The sequence below is a fragment of the Chlorocebus sabaeus genome, chromosome 11, assembly GCF_047675955.1.
Source record: "Chlorocebus sabaeus isolate Y175 chromosome 11, mChlSab1.0.hap1, whole genome shotgun sequence".
Classification (NCBI taxonomy): Eukaryota; Metazoa; Chordata; class Mammalia; order Primates; family Cercopithecidae; genus Chlorocebus; species Chlorocebus sabaeus.
This window is the reverse complement of record NC_132914.1, coordinates 92,441,013-92,459,695: the sequence shown is the minus strand read 5'-3', so window position 1 is coordinate 92,459,695 and position 18,683 is coordinate 92,441,013. Positions and strand designations below refer to the sequence as shown.

General features: G+C 43.4%; 1 protein-coding gene and 1 pseudogene across 3 annotated transcripts in view; one reads left to right on the top strand and one right to left on the bottom strand.

The window, feature by feature from the left end:
* The window catches only part of FGD6 (FYVE, RhoGEF and PH domain containing 6), a 137,448-nt gene that overhangs the window by 102,052 nt on the left and 16,713 nt on the right, over positions 1-18,683 (top strand). For all 3 annotated transcript variants that reach the window (XM_037996690.2, XM_008004289.3, XM_073021004.1), the window contains exons 10-15: positions 2,564-2,622; positions 2,706-2,777; positions 3,487-3,555; positions 4,104-4,187; positions 6,024-6,103; positions 17,126-17,228. In XM_037996690.2, coding sequence (XP_037852618.2) covers positions 2,564-2,622; positions 2,706-2,777; positions 3,487-3,555; positions 4,104-4,187; positions 6,024-6,103; positions 17,126-17,228 — 467 coding nt within the window. The remainder of the gene's footprint in view (positions 1-2,563; positions 2,623-2,705; positions 2,778-3,486; positions 3,556-4,103; positions 4,188-6,023; positions 6,104-17,125; positions 17,229-18,683) is intronic.
* Positions 10,068-14,896, bottom strand: LOC140712708 (peroxiredoxin-6 pseudogene; annotated as a pseudogene).

Below are 18,683 nucleotides of genomic sequence, written 5' to 3'. Positions count from 1 at the left end.
GTAAATTATTAGGTCAATTTCACACATAAAACAAATTCAGGGTCAGAGATTAAGGAGCTTATTTAAAGGAAATTACATGCTATAGCAAAGACAGATGAGAAAACCAGTGAACAGTGAGGCCCACTGTATGGCCAGAGGCACAGCAATCATATAGTGAGCAGTGGCTGGGCGTGGTGGCTCATGCCTGTAATCCCAGCATTTTGGGAGGCTGAAGCAGGTGGATCACTTGAGGTCAGGAGTTCAAGACCAGCCTCGGCAACATGGCGAAACCCTTTGCTACTAAAAATACAAAAATTAGTGGGGCGTGGTGGTGCATGCCTGTAATCCCAGCTCCTCAGTAGCTGAGGCATGAGAATCACTTGAACCTGGGAGATGGAGGTTGCAGTGAGCCAAGATCCCACAACTGCACTCTAGCCTGGGCGACAGAGCAAGACTCTGTCTCAAGAAAAAAAGAGTGGTGAGCAGTGTGGATGAGACTCCAAGGGTGAAGGAAGGTGAGGCAAGTATAACTTTGAAAGGTAGGGAGAAGAGTTAAAGGAATAGAGGCATCAGGGCTGACATGGGGAAAGTAGAATCACAGAATGGAGTGGGGAAGGTAGAGCTTGGGAGACTAGGTGACCAAGTAGCAGCAGCAGCCTTGTCATCCATTAAATCTTAAGGCATCTCTCCCTTGTCCACTGGGAATTCCAGCAGGCCAGAAAGCAGGAAATGTGTCTAAGGTAACCTCTTGAATACCTGCTGTGAAGAGGGTACCAGGTGCTGTAAATTCTGATATATGGCTGAGCACCGTGGCTCACACCTGTAATCCTAGCACTTTGGGAGGCTGAGGCGGGTGGATCACTGAGGTCAGGAGTTTGAGACCAGCCCTGCCAACGTGGCAAAACCCTGTCTCTACTAAAAATACAAAAATTAGCTGAGCATACTGGTGTGCGCCTGTCATCCCAGTTACCCAGGAGACTGAGGCAGGAGAATTGCTTGAATCTGAGAGGTGGAGGTTGCAGTGAGCCGAGGTCATGCCACTGCACTTCAGCCTGGGAGACAGAGCAAGACTCTGTCTCAAAAAAAAATCTGATATATAGTCGGGGTCTCTCTGTAAGGAAAACCTGCTTGCTTTTAATAATAGTGATGATGATACATGTTGAAAGAATACAGAAACCTCCAGGAAGACTGTCCTTTGATAGATTACAATAACTAGACCAAAACACCTCAACCCCTTTTCAGAAATTGATTTGTTGTTGTTGTTTTTAATTTTTTTTTTTTTTGAGAAAGGGCCTCATTTTGTCACCTCGGCTGGGGTGCCGTGGTGTGATCTGGGCTCACTGCAACCTTGACCTCTTGGGCTCAAATGAGTCTCCCATCTCAGCGCCCCAAATTGCTGGGACTGCAGACATGAGCCACGACGCCTGGATAATTTTTGGATTTTTTGTGGAAACAAGGTTTTACCTTATTGCTGAGGCTGGTCTCGAACTCCTGAGCTCAAATGATCCGCCCACCTTAGCCTTCCAAAGTGTTAGGATTACAGGCGTGAGCCACCACACCCAGCCAGTCTTTTATTTAATAGTCCTTTTGCTGATGACCACTGTCACTGCCACAGCAGCCTCAGGAGGAGATGCTTCCCTTTCTAACACTCTACCAGTTTTCCTCAGTGGGAATGCTACTGTCGTATTGTACTGAATAATCTTTGTGTGGCTTTCTAATGAGTAGTGCGTGGAGTTTGGCATCCCTGCCTCCTACCCACTGAAGACCAGTGGATCTTCCTGGTCATTGTGACAACCAAAAATTGTCTTTACACATGTTTATGTGTCCCTAAGGGAGCACTATGGCCTTGAGTTGAGAATAACTGCAGCCCCAAACCTGACAAAATGCAAACTTTTTCCTTTAGACCTAGTTACAAAGATAACAAGGCTGGAGTATGGAAAAACACTTTGCTAAAGGCAAAGGGTTAATAAAAAGAATAAAACACAGATCGGCCCATGAAGCTAATAACCCAGCTCACAAAATGACGCTTGCAAATTCCTAAGATCTAGGATGCTTCCATGTGGCATTTCCCCCATTTCTAATTCATGCCTCTTGGAATCAGATTAAGAGACTGAGATCTGATCTTAGTCATTTCTCATAATTTTCATTTCCTATATCAATATCCTTTTCCCTCACCATCCTTTTCTCCCAGATAGTTTATACTTTGATGGTCCTTATCTTCCAGGTGAAATCCCATCCTTATCCTTGTAAACTTGAATAGGATAATCAAATCACAGCATAAAACAACCCTGACATTCATACTGTTAATAAACATGGTCTACAGTGTCTCTTTAGAGTCTTCTTTTAGCTCATTATTTCCCTATATATTGTTTTGACCAGGTTTTTGGTGGTGGTGGTGCTGTTTGGTTTGGTTTGGTTTTGCCTTCATTGAACCTTAGTTGACTGCCTACTCACAGTCAACTAAGCTCCTCCAGAGGTTGGTTGCTATAAACTAGCTATCTTGTCCCCAGGAATTGCTTAATGTTGCAAACTGTTTGTTTCCATTGTAATTACTAAATGCACCTTTTGTTCCTGCCTCTTTCAGATGCCCTTGCTGTTGTTATAGAGGTAGCCAACCACGCCAATGACACCATGAAGCAAGGAGTAAGTGTCTTGTTATCAGTGACTGGTGTGGTCTTGAACCTGAAAGCCCAGGCCTTCATATGCTTTCCATTGTCTTTCTGTAGGACAACTTTCAGAAACTTATGCAAATTCAGTACAGCTTAAATGGACACCATGAAATTGTGCAGCCTGGTCGGGTAAGCGTTTTAGATTGCTTTTTGCAAACTTAATATGATGCATTTAGGTACCATCTGTATCTGTTTATCATTTCTGTTATAAAAATAGGTTGTTTTTGTTACTCTTCTCAGTCTTGATCACTTTATCCGTTCAAAACATTCATGATGTAAGTCACTGTGACAACTGAATTAGGAATAAGCCCATTCATGAAGTAAGTCCAATTCAATTAGGGGAGCGGCAAGGGACCCCACAGAGTATCTGATTTAATGGGATCGTTTTATTGTGTAATGCCAGCAACCTCACACAGTTTTGAAGACAATTTCATTTAAAATCTTTAATGTAAGAGATGATAATGAAGGGAGGGAGGAAATTGGTATTTTGATCCTCCTCGGATAGCACAAAAGTGGCCTAGGGAATGAATTCAGGAAAGTTACAAGATGCAGTTATCAGGATGTTGGATATGCTTCAGGATCAAGTACACGCTCAGTCAATTACATGTCCCTCCATGCAGTATCCCTGGGGCCAATATTGGATTTATCCAACCCTGCTGCTTGTCCGATTCCTAAATGATTTAAGGGTTTAAAATTAACTATGACTATAAAAAATCTCAAGGGAACTGTGGCTCCGCAGTCTGTCATGAAAAACATTCTCGGGAAAGAAAGTTGAAAAGGAGATTATATTGTCATTGTATTGTGATGGTAGGACTAAATGGGTGTTTGTATGAATCAGGTTTTTCTCAAAGAAGGAATTCTGATGAAGCTGTCTCGGAAAGTGATGCAACCTCGAATGTTTTTCCTGGTAAGAGGACTTGTGTAGCTCTGATTTGGCCGAGGTAGGGATAGTTGCTTAAGGAAAGGAGACGTTTATACATGGTAGATAAGCTTAGCACCTTCACATATCAGCCTTGGTGGCTTCTTTAACTGGCCGTACTGCTTAATTGAATTTCAAGTATGGGAAATAAAGTCTGCTATGATGCATAACCAGAAGATTATTTCCTTTTGGAATTTATTCCATTTCTAACTTGGAAAATTGTTCTAATCATTTATTTAGGCAGACTGTAATACCTTCGTGGGATTTGGAATTCAAAAAACATTAAATCTGTTACAGAACTTGGAAATAAAGCATGTTTTCCAGAAATTACCTTTTAAATTATATTCTAATAAAACATTCTAGGTAGTTCTAGTGTATATAGCAGAATATAAGTATTTTATTCAGAGAGCTATTAGCAAAGAGGTATTATTTATCCTTTAAGGTATTATTTATCCTTTAATCTTGTATCTTGTCCAAATCTTTGTAGCGGAAATGTGTATCTTTACTTTGTCCCGTGAAATGTTTCTACTTTTCAGTTTAATGATGCCCTGCTGTATACAACACCAGTGCAGTCTGGGATGTATAAACTGAACAACATGCTCTCATTGGCTGGAATGAAGGTCTGTGCATCTGTTAGATGATTTGTTTTGTTTTGTTGTTTTGTTTTGTCTGAGACGGGGTCTCATTCTGTCACCCAGGCTGGAGTGCAGTGGTGCAATTTTGGCTCACTGCAACCTCCACCTCCTGGGTTCAAGTGATTCTTCTGCCTCAGTCTCCTAACTAACTGGGACTACAGGGTGCCCACCACCACACCTGGCTAGTTTTTGTATTTTCAGTAGAGACAGGTTTCACCATGTTGGCCAGGCTGGTCTTGAACTCCTGACCTCAAGTGATCAGCCCGCCTTGGCCTCCCAAAATGCTGGGATTACATAGACGTGAGCCACCATGCCCACCCAGGTGATTTGTTTTTAAACCCAAATAAAGTCGGGTGTGGTGGCTCGTGCCTGTAATCCTAGCACTTTGGAAGGCTGAGGCTGGTGGATTATAAGGTCAGGAGTTCGAGATCAGCCTGACCAACGTGGTGAAACTCCATCTCTACTAAAAATACAGAAGGAAAAAAAATTAGCCAGGCATGGTGGCGCATGCCTATAATCCCAGCTACTCAGGAGGCTGAGGCAGGAGAATTGCTTGAACCTGGGAGGGAGAGGTTTCAGTGAGCTGAGATCGTGCAGCTGCACTCCAGCCAGAGCAACAGAGTGAGACTCTATCTCAAAAAAAAAAAAAAAAAAACCCAAATAAAGGCTGGGCACAGTGGCTCACACCTGTAGTCCCAGCACTTTGGGAGGCCAAGAGAGGATGATGATAGCTTGAGCTCAAGAGTTAAGAGACCAGCCTAGGCAATGTAGTGAAACTCCCATCTCTATTAAAAATAATAACAACAAATATGTGATATACTTAGAGAAAATTCCCTAAGATAAACATCTTTCTTACATCCTTTACTTTTCTCTCTATATATGTTACTGTTTATGCATTTGGGTTTTTTTGTTTTGTTTTGTTTTTTTGTGACAGAGTCTCACTCTGTTGCCCAGGCTAGAGTGCAGGGGTGCGATCTCAGCTCACTGCAACCTCTGCCTCCTGGGTTTGAGAGATTCTCCTGACTCAGCCTCTTGAGTAGCTGGGACTACAGGCTCAGCTAATTGGGGTTTCACTATGTCGGCCAGGCTGGTCTCAAACTCGTGACTTCAAGTGATCCACCCACCTTCGCCTCCCAAAGTGCTGAGATTACAGGCGTGAGCCAGTGCACCCTGCCTGTTCATGCTTTTGATTATTCATTCATGTAGTCATTTGTTCATTCATGTGTTAATTTATTCATAAGATATTTTTTGAGAACTACTATAAACAAAACAATAGGTTTGGTGGAAAATACGAAGATAAGTTGAAGCATGATTCTTACTGTCTTTCCTCCCCCAGGGACTTAGCAACTAGTTGGGAAGATAGTACACTACACATAAATACCTATAAAGTAGACAGTAATGAGTATCACTATAAAGGCACAATTACAGTTTTGGGAGTTAAGAAAACAAACAACTTGCAGTGTTTGATGATCACGGTGGGGACTGGCCTGCAGCTTTTGAGAGCAACTAGGAAAGAAGGAGAAAAGAGGAAGAGCCAGTGGACCTTAAAGTATAGGTCACATTTGGCCATGCTGAGATGTAGGGGAAAGGCATTCCAGGTGGAGGGCATATTGTGAGCAAAGTCCTGGAGGTGGGAAAGGTGGGCCAGCATGTGGGCTTTTCAATTCGTCTGGAGCATAGAGTAGATGAAGGAGAATAGCAGTAGAGAAAGCTGGATAGGAAGGTTTGTCGTGGATGTCAGAGCCAGGGCCATTGGACTTCAGCTCATTAATACAGTTTTCAGTAGGATGAGTCAGCTCAAATTGTTGTGCTTTCTTCCAGGTCAGAAAACCTACCCAAGAAGCCTATCAGAATGAATTAAAGATTGAAAGTGTAGAACGTTCCTTCATTCTCTCAGCCAGGTAAGTTTTTTCTTCTCTTTTTTTCCCTCATTCTGAGTCTGCTTGCTAGGGAATGTCAGGAAAATTTTGGTTTTTGGCTTTTTTTTGATACAACATCTCACTCTGCCACCCAGGCTAGAGTGCAGTGGCACAATCACGGCTCACTGCAGCCTCCACCTCCATGGCTCAAGCAGTTCTCCCACCTCAGCCTCTTGAGTAGCTGGGACCACAGGCATGCACTACCATACCCAGCTAACTTAAAAAACATTTTTATGTGTGCCTGGTGCGGTGACTCACGCCTGTAGTACCAGCACTTTGGGATGCCGAGCTGAGCGGATCACTTGAGGTCAGGAGTTTGAGACCAGCCTATCCAACATGATTTAACCCCATCTCTACTAAAAATACAAAAATTAGCCAGGTACGGTGACAGGCACCTGTAGTTCCAGCTACTCAGGAGGCTAAGGCAGGAGAATTGCTTGAACCCAGGAGGCAGAGGTTGCAGTGAGCCAAGATCCCACCACTGCACTCCAGCCTACATGACAGAGAGAGATTCTGTCTCAAAAAAAAAAAAAATTTTTTTTTTGTAGAGATGCGGTCTCCGTATGTTCCCCAGGCTGATCTTGAACTCCTGAGCTCATGCAGTCTTCCCGCCTTGGCCTCCCAAAGTGCTGAGATTACAGGTGTGAGTCACTGTGCCTGGCCTATTTTAAGAATATATAAAAATAGATATTTGTCAGTATAACAGGGTCAGATATTGCCAGCACTTTTTGCATTTAAGCTAACTACTGACTTTTTGTTTCTTCTTTTTCTTCTTTCCCAATACCGTGCAGTTTTACTCTTGATTTATCATGCAAGGAAGTGGCTGAGAGCTGAGGCAATAGTATGCTAGAAGCACAGAGATTAAAATGTTCTTCTGAACAGAATAACAATGGTGAAAGTGCTTTGCTGATCATTTTTTTAAGTGACTATTTCAGATGGTGGTTGTTGTTTTTTTTGAGACAGAGTCTCGCTCTGTCGCCCAGGCTGGAGTGCAGTGGTCGGATCTCAGCTCACTGCAAGCTCCGCCTCCCGGGTGGACATCATTCTCCTGCCTCAGCCTCCCGAGTAGCTGAGACTACAGGCGCCCGCCACCTCGCCTGGCTAGTTTTTTGTATTTTTTTGGTAGAGACGGGGTTTCATCATGTTAGCCAGCATGGTCTCGATCTCCTGACCTTGTGATCCACCCGTCTCGGCCTCCCAAAGTGCTGGGATTACAGGCTTGAGCCACCACGCCCGGCCTCAGATTGTTTTTAAGAACAACTAGTGCTTTATAGGTTATTAGGAAATTTGTATGTGTCACTTAAAGGTTCTAACAAATCTATGAGGTAGGTGTAATCTCCTATTAAAAGTTAGGAAACTAAATTACAGATAAATGGAGTTGCTGTCTTACGGATACATAGTTGACACAGCCAGGATGCAAATTGAAGTCTTTTGCTTTAAATCCGTTGTTATGAGCTGGGTGCAGTAGCTCACACCTGTAGTCAAGCACTTTGGGAGACCAAGGCGGGTGGATTACCTGAGGTCAGGAGTTTGAGACCAGCCTGGCCAACATGGTGAAACCCCATCTCTACTAAAAATACAAAAAAATTAGCCGGACATGGTGGCATGTGCCTGTAATCCCAGCTACTTGGGAGGCTGAGGCAGGAGAATCACTTGAACCCAGGTGGTGGAGGTTACAGTGAACCGAGATCACTCCATTGCACTCCAGCCTGGGTGACTGAGTGAGACTCCATCTCTGAAAGAAGGGAGGGAAGGAGGGAAAAGAAATCCATTGTTATTTATGATACCACCTTGCCCCATACCGGAACCTGCAGTGACTTCATATCTTACCATAATGTAATTCAAGCGCTAAGGAAACCTGAAACTCTATGACTCATAAAAATGCATTATTGAGTTACTGACTGAGTGGCGGAAGTGGGTATTTGGGAAGGTTTGACTAGTGAAGGGAGAGATGCCAATAGTCATAGCATGCTCCACTGCACAATCTAAATAATGAGACACGCTCTTCTCAGACTTAACCTTTGATCTAATAAAAATAGAAGCAAATGCTTTTGTAACACTTACTGTATGCCAGGCACTGTCATAAAGACTTTATGTGTAGTACTTCATTTCATCTTCACAGCAACCTGTTGAGGCAAGTTGCTGTTATTATACCCATTCTATGCTGAGAAAAGCCACTCATCTATACTTGCAGAGCCAGGATTTGAACCCAGGCAGTCTGTTTCCAATTGTCCATACCACTAAAATCAGCTAGGATCTTAGGAGCAGATGGAGTAGTGGCCAGAATCATGTATTACTCTGCATCAGTCACAGTGCCCATGTTCTGTTTTCTATTTATTTTGTAAGTTCCATGATAACTTTGTGGGGTGAGTATTATCTTGATCTTCCAGATTAGAAAAATGGAGGCTCAGAGAGGTTCAATAACACATCTAAGGTTATATGAGTAGTAAGCAATGGAGCTGTGATTTGAACCTAGGTGTTTCTGACAACCTTTATAATTTTGCTTATGTCCATGAATGTCAAGGACTCAAACCAAATGTCTGATTTCCCAAAATCAGAGGACGACAAGAGTCATCCTGGGGTGTGCTACTCCTCTGAAATGCAATAACCACTGCTGCCTGACATACATGATGACAGGAGAAGACAAACACCTGTGTCCAGGGTTTGTCAAATGCTGTATAGCTACCAGTCAGAACAAGCAAAGCTCTTGGGGGTACCTGAAGCATCCACCAGATACCAATATTTAGAGAGTGCAGGTAAACTCTTGATCACTTGGCATTGTGACTTTTTTCTTTCTTTTGTTTTCCTTTTTTTTTGAGACAGGGTCTCACTCTGTTGCCCAGACTGGAGTACAGTGGCACGATCTCGGCTGACTGCAGCCTCTGCCTCCCAGGTTCAAGTGATTCTTTTGCCTCAGCCTCCCAAGTAGCTGGGATTACAGGCATGTGCCACCACACCCAGCTAAGTTTTGTATTTTTAGTAGAGACAGGGTTTCACCATGTTGCCCAGGCTGGTCTTGAACTCCTAACCTCAAGTGATCCACCTGCCTCAGCCTCTCAAAGTGCTGGGATTACAGGTGTGAGTCACCATGTCTGGCCATCTTTTTAAATTTTAAAATAGAGATGAGGTTTCACCATGTTGGCCAGGCTGGTCTTGAACTCCTGACCTCAGCTGATCCGCCTGCCTCAGCCTCCCAAAGTGCTACAGGCAGGAGTGCGTTCAGCCCTTTTTTCATTTTTGAGGGATAGAGGAGTTTGAACAAAAGTTCAGAGAACAAGGCCGGGCGAAGTGGCTCACGCCTGTAATCCCAGCACTTTGGGATGCCGAGGCGGGTGGATCACGAAATCAGGAGATCGAGACCATCCTGGCCAACATGGTGAAACCCCATCTCTACTAAAAATACAAAAATAAGCCAGGTGTGGTGGCACGTACCTGTAGTCCCAGCTAGTCAGGAGGCTGAGGCAGGAGAATTGCTTGAACCTGGGAAGCGGAGGTTGCAGTGAACCAAGATCACACCACTGCACTCCAGCCTGGCGACAGAGTGAGGCTCCATCTAGAAAGAAAGAGAGAGAGAGAGAGAGAGAGAGAGAGAGAGAGAGAGAGAGAGAGAAAAGGAAAGAAAGAAAGTTCAAAGAACATTAAGACCCCCTGTGTATCATGTTCCCAGTGAGTGCTTGAGCTTGGTTCTCAAAATCAAGAAAGTTATTTTCAAAATTCCAAGGAGGAAATGCCTATAGAAAAGTCAAGTTTTAATTGCACTTCTATTTCCCAAGTAAAAATGAGCCTTGGTGAAAAACAGTAATCTATTTTATTAAGATTAAATAATTCAGGAAATTATAGAAAATGTTTTTCTTTGGTTGTCAGGTAAATACCTGGATGTTCATGATTTCCAGATCAGTACCAGACAGGTGTAATGGCTCTGATCAAGGTTTATATTTCTGTAACTTTTTTTTTTTTTTTCCTTTTTGTGACAGAGTCTCGCTCTGTTGCCCAGGAGTGCAGTGACGCAATCTCGACTCACTGCAACCTCCACCTCCTGGGTTCGAGCAATTCTCCTGCCCTAGCGTTCTGAGTCACTGGGACCACAGGTTTGTGCCACCACACCTGGCTAAATTTTTTTTGGATTTTTAGTAGAGATAGAGTTTCACCATGTTGGCCAGGCTGGTCTCGGAACTCCTGACCTCAAGTGATCCACTCACCTTGGCCTCCCAAAGTGCTGGGATTACAGCCATGAGCCACCATGCCCAGCAACATAACTATTTCCATTCTTCTTATCCATCAGGGTGGAAACCCTCTCTTCTGCTGTCAGCTGGAGAGAGAGAACTACCCCGCGAATCTCATCCAGGTTGCTGCTAGTGGTAGCTGGGTAGACAGCTTCAGTTTCTTATCAGGAGCAAAAATAAACACCACAAGCTCTCACACCCATTCCTTTTCTTCCATCTCGGAAGGATCCAGCATGCCTAACAAGATGTCAAGGTCCTTCCTGATCCTTACCATCAATGATGGGAAAAGGGCATTTTTCTGTTGGCTCATCACTGTTGTAAGCATTGATATCCTTGCTCCAGGCAAGATGTTCCTCAGTACTGTCTGTTACAAGGGCAATCAACTTGACATTGCTCTTGGTGAATTCGGGTGCCAGCTTTGCAGCTCTGCCAAGCTCCATGGTGTAAACTGGTGTAGAGTCCTGAGGGTGGGAAAAAAGAATGCCACAGGAGTCTCCTAGAAGGTCGTGGGAACAGATACAGCCAACAGTGCTGTATCAGCCAACAGTGCCTCAAAGTTGGGAGTCTTGTCCCCAAGAAGCAGCCCTCTGTGGATGGCAGCAGTAGTAACATGAGTGGGCGAGACGGTGTAGCCACAGCAGCAAGCGGCCAGCTGGTCCAGGCAATCCTGTTTGTCTTTTTGTTAGTAGTCTGGGGCTCAGTGATAAGCAGTGATAACTGAGAGCAATCATTGCTGAGTCTAACTTTAGTGATGAGAGGAAGTCATTGTTTGGAGACTGGCAGATGGAGAGCCATTAGGGAAGGAGACTGTCCACTATCAGCCATTCGACAAATGTTTACCGGGCATCACCTACCCTGTCCAGGAGCTGGGGATGTGCAATCCCTGCCTTTAAGGATAAGCCTTTATTCTAAAGTGGGAGATACACAATAATCGGGTTTATTTATATGTATGCACATATAAATAATTTGGAGTGTTCAGTGTTATAAAGAAGAATAAAGTAGGCTGAGCAGATAGAAAGTGATGAGGTCAAGAACTTTTATGGGGTGAGGGGGGATCAGAAAAGTTATCTCTGAGGAGCATCAGAGACCGGAAGCAAATCCTAGATGAAAGGAACAGCAAGAACAAAAGACATACCAGGGAGGTATGTAAGGGTGTAGTCTGTTAAACAGCAAGAAGTCCAGTATAGGTAGAGCCTAGTACTCCGGGGAGAGCATAGTACTCCCCTAGTACCAGGGGAGATTAAATGTGAGTTACAGTTTGGGGGCAAGAGCTGGGGGCCACCCATAGTAAGGTCATTGCATTTTTAAGAGTTTTCAGCTAAGTGATAATATCGACTTTATATTTGTAAAAGATCACACCGGCTTCTTTGTAGAAGACAGACCATCAGGAGACTAGAGTAGAAGTTGGGCAACCAGGTAGTGAGTGGGCAGTAGATGATGGTGTGTCTCGGGTTAAAGTGATGAACAATGGTATGAATCAGAAAAAGCCCAATAATGGGCTGAATGTGGGCTCTGCAGGAGAAATAATTGAACTGGAAAGTTCTCGATAAAGGAAAAATAAATTTCCAAGGGAGGATCAAGCTGGCAGGAGGGAAAGAGAGCTAAGGCATATTGAATGTCATTGGTATACCATGCTCTCCTTCCAAATTCCTCCAACCAGTTAGTCTGGTACTGCATCCCATATTAAAGGGGGTAAGGAGGCCTCATCCCTATTAAGTCTCTCCATCCCCTCCCACCAACACACTGCATACTCTATCAGCACAGATCTGCGTGTGACTCCATGCATGCCAGCCATCTCCACCGCTGTCTGCCTTCCACAGTGTTACTTCCACCTGCAGTTCATCCCTTTGTTCAGTAAGGAGTATGGAGCCTCTACCTTGGGCCAGGCATTGTGCTGGGCATCAGGACATAGTAGATTAAAAATTAAAAGGGTCAAGTTGGGTGCAGTGGCTCACACCTGTAATCCCAACACTTTGAGAGGCCAAGGCAGGCGGACCACTTGAGGTCAGGAGTTCAAGACCAGCCTGGCCAACATGGTGAAACCCCGTTTGATATTTTATACTAAAAATATAAAAATTAGCTGGTCATAGTGGTACACGCCTGTAATCCCAGCTACTCAGGAGGCTGAGGCAGGAGAATTGCTTGAACTTGGGAGGCAGAAGTTACAGTGAGCCGAGATCTCACTACTGCACTCCAGTCTGGGCAACAGAGCGAGACTCCGTCTCAAAAAAAAAAAAAAAAAAAAATTAAAAGGGCCCTTCCTTCACTGAGCTGACATTCCCTGGAGGAGGACATGCACTTAGCAGATATTAACACAATTAAGTATTGGGTGATTAAATGATGCACAGAAAAAGTACTGGAGGCTAGGAGGCTGTAAAGCAAAGGACCTTAAACTACAATGGGGGAGAGAGGGCAGCCTCTTCCCTACAACCCTTGCTGTTTATATTGACTTAGGAAAGATAAGTACGAGTCAGAGGGGCAAAGAGGAAAAAGGAAGAGCCTCCTGGTCATTAGGAGCACTGTGTACCAAGGTCCTTAGGTGAGAAGGGGCATGACATATTCAGAGAATTGGAAGGCCAGTGTGGCATGAGCTCAAGAATGAGTAGGAGAATGACCCAGGACAAGCCTGGAGGGACAGGTGACTTAGATGCTGCAGAACCATCTTGTGGGATTTGCTCTTTAGCCTAAGAGCCACAGGAAGCCACTGAAAGGCTTATACAAGGGAATGATACGATCAGATTGGCAATTTTTAAAGAGTTTACGGCTGCTGCATGGAATATGGTTTGGGAGGTGGCCTAAAGGAGGGGACTGATTGGACACAGGGTATAAGAGGAGTTCTTCAGAGGAGACTCCAGCATATACTATGAATTGGGAGGTGGTGCCATGCACTGTGACAGGGAGCACTGGGAGAGGAGCAGCTTTAAGGGAGAAATTGGGAGTTGAGTTTCAGGTATGCATGTGGAATGTAAGGTACCTATGCAACATCCAAATGCAGCCATCAAAGGGCAGTTTCTGTAAGGATCTGGATTTCAGAGGGAAGTTGGGGCCAGAGGCATGTATTTGGGCACCATCAGCTTAGAGATGACCACACCTGGCAGACTGAATGAGGGTACACAGAGAGACAGAGTGCCCTGCCAAACTCCTATAACTCTTCAAGCCCTAACTTTGTCATCACCTTTGCAAAGCCATCCCTGCTACTTACATAAGGTAATTTACTATTTCTGTGTTATTTATCTACATTCGTTACATCATATGTTAATTACATGTTTCACCTCAATTCAGTGTGCATCCTTACAAGTGAGGTATATTTTGTGTGCCCAGTTCTTGGCTTAGGTCCTGACTTAGTAGTCTCCTAGTGAACATTACTCACAATGTTACTCACAAATCAAAGTGGTGTGGCCTTTGAACCTCAGAGGCATCCTGCAGTTAGTCCAAGTAGTAAATGGTATGGCATGGTCGAACAACCCCAAATCCTTTCTATTGAAGAGTTTCTAACCCTTTTTTTTTTTTTTTTTTTTTTTGAGACAGAGTCTCACTTTGTTGCCCAGGCTGGAGTGCAGTGGCACGATCTCAGCTCACTGCAACCACCACCTCCCAGATTCAGGTGATTCTCCTGCCTCAGCCTCCTGAGTAGCTGTGACTACAGGTGCGCACCACCATGCCTGGCTAATTTTTGTATTCTTAGTAGAGATGGGGTTTTGCCATGTTGGCCAGGCTGGTCTCAAACTCCTGACCTCAGGTGATCTGCCCTCCTCGGCCTCCCAAAGTGCTGGGATTACAGGCATGAGCCACCATGCCTGGCCAGGTTTTTAACCCTTGGCAGTTCATCCCAGTCATTGGGAAAGTGGTACTTGACACAAATTTGCTTTCTTGTACTATACACATTCTATAAAGAAAATAATACTTGACTTAACAGTTTTTCAGTTTGAGGAAGATGCTGATTCTTCTGCTAATCATGTTACAAAAGGAGATTAGAATATCTCCACTGGATGCTGCGGGCAAATGTGTGTGGTCTGTGAGAAATGTGTTATCAAGAGCTGGTAAACATTGTCTTGGCAGAACCCCACACAGGAGAGAGCCAGGAATGATTAAATGAAAGAACAGCATATGTGACATGATTTGCACAGTTGAATCACATTCCACATGCTCCCCGGGTTCCAGAAGAATCCAACAGCAATTCTCAAATTTACCATCTGCCTCTCTGCTTTCTGTTACTCTTCTGGTGAGGAGTCGGGGAGGGAGAGAGAGATGGTAATTTTTATGAATGTTTGCTTGGAACCCTGAGCGTGTGTTCTCATCATGTAGTTCTGCAGAGAACATGAGCAGAGGCTAGCAATGACCTGGTGGTGAGAGGTTCAGTCCTTAACTACACTTGGGTTTAATACCAGCTCATCACTTAGTAGTCTGTTGTCTATAAAGCAAATTATGAAACATTACTAATTCTCAGTTTCCTTACCTGTAAATGGTGAAGGTGGGTGATGATGTTGTAGTTGGGGGCAGCGGGTGTAAGATCCAATGTGTATTCCATGGGGAAGCTCTGAGGGTGAGACATGGTGACATTTGCTAAGCATTTAGCAGAGCTGGCTGACGTAGTAACTGTTAAATGGCATCCAGTTTTGGCAGTAATGCTAGAATAGTAGCGGTAAATAAGGCATGGTTTTGTTTGGTTTAGAGAGGGGTTATTTCTTTTTTGTTGTTCTTCATATATAATGAAAATTTGAGAAATGTGTTTTAAAATTTTATTTGTAAACTGGATTTCTACCTTTTTTAATCCATGTGAATGAACATTCTAAATGGCACTCAAGCCATGGATTAGGAAGATGCTTTCTGAGAATGATGATTGTAGGCAATGTGAGTGGTTTCTATTCTTGACCTGCCCTGGGTTCTCTGAAATACAGCAACTTATGTCTATGTGTACCATTATTAATGGTGGAATTTTTTATTTTAGAAACACTGTTTAAGAGTTCAAATAGGCCGGGCGCGGTGGGTCACACCTGTAATCCCAGCACTTTGGGAGGCCGAGGCGGGCGGATCACAAGGTCAGGAGATCAAGACCATCCTGGCTAACACAATGAAACCCCGTCTCTACTAAAAATACAAAAAATTAGCTGGGCGTAGTGGCCGGCGCCTGTAGTCCCAGCTACTCAGGAGGCTGAGACAGGAGAATGGTGTGAATCCAGGAGGCAGAGTTTGCAGTGAGCCGCGATCGCGCCACTGCACTCCAGCCTGGGTGATAGAGCGAGACTCCGTCTCAAAAAAAAAAAAAAAAAAAAAAAACAAAGAGTTCAAATATACTTAAAATTAGGGCAAATAATACCAAAAACTGCATATTCAGTCACCCAAACTAAAAATAATGATCAAGATTTTGCCACTGATTTTCCTGTTTCATAATTTTCTATTTTAAAACAAATTGCAGATATCAGGTCATTTTACTTCTGCCTTTTTTTTTTTTTTTTTTTTTTTTTTTTTTTGAGACAGTGTCTTGCTCTGTCACCCAGGCTAGAGTGCAGTGGCACTATCTCAACTCACTACAACCTCCTCCTCCTTGGTTCAAGCAATTCTCCTGCCTCAGCCCCCCGAGTAGCTGGGATTACAGGCATGCACCACCATACCCGGCTAATTTTTGTATTTTTAGTAGAGACAGGGTTTCACCATGTTGGCCAGGCTGGTCTCGAACTCCTGAGATCAAATGATCCACCCACCTTAGCCTCCCAAAGTGTTGGGATTACAGGCGTGAGCCACCGTGCCTGGCCGATTTTACTTCTGTATACTTCAAAATGCCTCTCTAAATTAAACTACAGACCTTTTTTTTTTTTTTTTTAACACAGTCACAATCCCATTCTGATCAATTTTGTTTTATTATGATGGAGTTTTAATTATTTATTAAAGTCTGTCTTTCTCTCGTTCCCTCTCCCTTCCTCTTTTCTGCTCTTTCTCTACTGTGTATGTATAGATTTATATATTTATTTTTATTTATAATACCTAACATGTGCCTCTCAGTTTTAAATATACAAAACAAAATGTAAACAGTGGTTTCATAAGTATGCTGATACCAGTAATAATTTGGAGTTAGCATGGTTTTGGGAAAGAGGCATGGCTGGAAAAACAGAGAAAAAAAAATACCCTTGTCTGACCAAGCTTGCCCCTGTTTAGCCCATTCCCATCTGGCGCTGAATGAAAAGATATTTCCTGATGAGCTGGGTAGGGACAGAGAACTTGGTGGGTGAAATAGGTAGAGAAGCCCTAACAACTGCCGCCTTTCCCATGTGAACAGCTTTGTCAACATCTGCTTTCTAATACAAAAAAATATGTTCCCTTCACCCCAGTGCCCTTTCTAGAAAGTTTTAGTAATTAGTAATCTAAAGATATTTAGTATTCTATGCTATAAATTGGAATTTGAAACTTGACCTATTAGAATCTTTTAAAATTCTAGTATGATGTCTTAAGAAACTCCCTGGCTGTATAAATAATCATAATTATTAATTGTACAGTTATCCTTTAAACCAAACCAAAAGTATTTCCAAATTGAGGAGAGTTCAAAAGCTATTTAATATAAAGCAGAACTTTTGGAAAGAAAAAATAAGCATCGTATTTGCTAAAATGCATCATGGGTTCTTTGTTGTCTGTTCTGATGATCTGTTCACTAAACCTCAGAGTTGCTGCTTTTTTGACTAGTATTGTTGGAGGGTGGTGGGATCTGTTGCCATGGGAGAAAGAAAAGAAGAAAAAGGAAAAGAACAAAAGCTGACATCTGGTTGATGAAACCTTTTGCCCCCAATAGTTCTGCCACAGAAAGGGATGAATGGCTAGAAGCGATTTCCAGGGCAATAGAAGAGTATGCCAAGAAAAGGATCACCTTCTGTCCTAGTAGGAGTCTTGATGAGGTATTGTCTTCTTTTTTTTTTTCCCCAGTGCATTTCAAGGTTTTTACCTTAAACATTTCACAGGGGTTTAGGAAAGCAACATGTGTTTCAAAGAATGATTGGACTGGATATCAGAGAGTTACTCTACAGATTAATGTCTAATTTCAGCACTGAAAGTTTATCCTCCTATTAATGTCTCACTGCAAGTCTGTGATAGCATCTAGCATATTCATGTATTTTCTCAGCTATAAAACTTCATTGTAGGAAATTTAGAAAATACGAAATAGTTTAAGGTTCAGCTAATCAGCTGCCATCCCATTACCACAAGCATCTTTTTAAGTTCATTTTGTATTAGAAGATTTTTAGATTGTAGCTAAACTTAGTATTCTGAGCACATGAAAAATATAATAACCCATATTTCTTTTCTTTTCTTTTCTTTTTTTTTTTTTTTTTTTGAGACGGAATTTCGCTCTTGTTGCCCAGGCTGGAGTGCAATGGTGCGATAGCTCACTGCAACCTCTGCCTCCTGGGTTCAAGAGTTCTCCTACCTCAGTCTCCTGAGAGCAGCTGGGATTACAGGCATGTGCCACCACGCCAGGCTAATTTTATATTTTTAGTAGAGATGGGGTTTCACCAAGTTGGCCAGGCTGGTCTCAAACTCCTGACCTCAGGTTTTCCACCTGCCTCAGCCTCCCAAAGTGCTGAGATTACAGGCGTGAGCCACTGTGCCTGGCCAATAGCCCATATTTATTTCCTTCCTTCCTTCCTTCCTTCCTTCCTTCCTTCCTTCCTTCCTTCCCTCCCTCCCTCCCTCCTTCCTCTCTCACACTCTCTCTCTTACTCTTTCTTTCTTTCTCTCTTTTTCTCTTTCTCTCTCTCTCTTTCTTTCTTTCTCTTTCTCTTTCTTTCTTTCTTTCTTTCTTTCTTTCTTTCTTTCTTTCTTTCTTTCTTTCTTTTTCTTTCTTTCTTTCCTCTCTCTCTCTCTCTTTCTTTCTTTCTCTCTCTCTCTTCCTCTCTCTCTCTCTCTTTCTTCCTTTTCTTTCTCTTTCTTTCTTTGGACTCTTGCTGTCGCCAGGCTGGAGTACAGTGGCACAATCTCGGCTTACTGTAACCTCTGCCTTCCAGATTCAAGCGATTTTCCTGCCTCAGCCTCCCAAGTAGCTGGGACTACAGGCACGTGCCACCACGCCCAGCTAATTTTTGTATTTTTAGTAGAGACGGGGTTTCACCATGTTGGCCAGGATGGTCTTGATCTCTTGACCTTGTGATCTGACCGCCTTGGCCTCTCAAAGTGCTGGGATTACAGGCGTGAGCCACCTCTCTCAGCCAATAGCCCATATTTTATCCCCATCTTTCTTTTCTTGAGACAGAGTCCCACTCTGTCGCCCAGGCTAGAGTGCAGTGGCACAATCTCGGCTCACTGCAACCTCCGCCTCTCAGGTTCAAGTAATTCTCCTGCCTCAGCCTCCTGAGTAG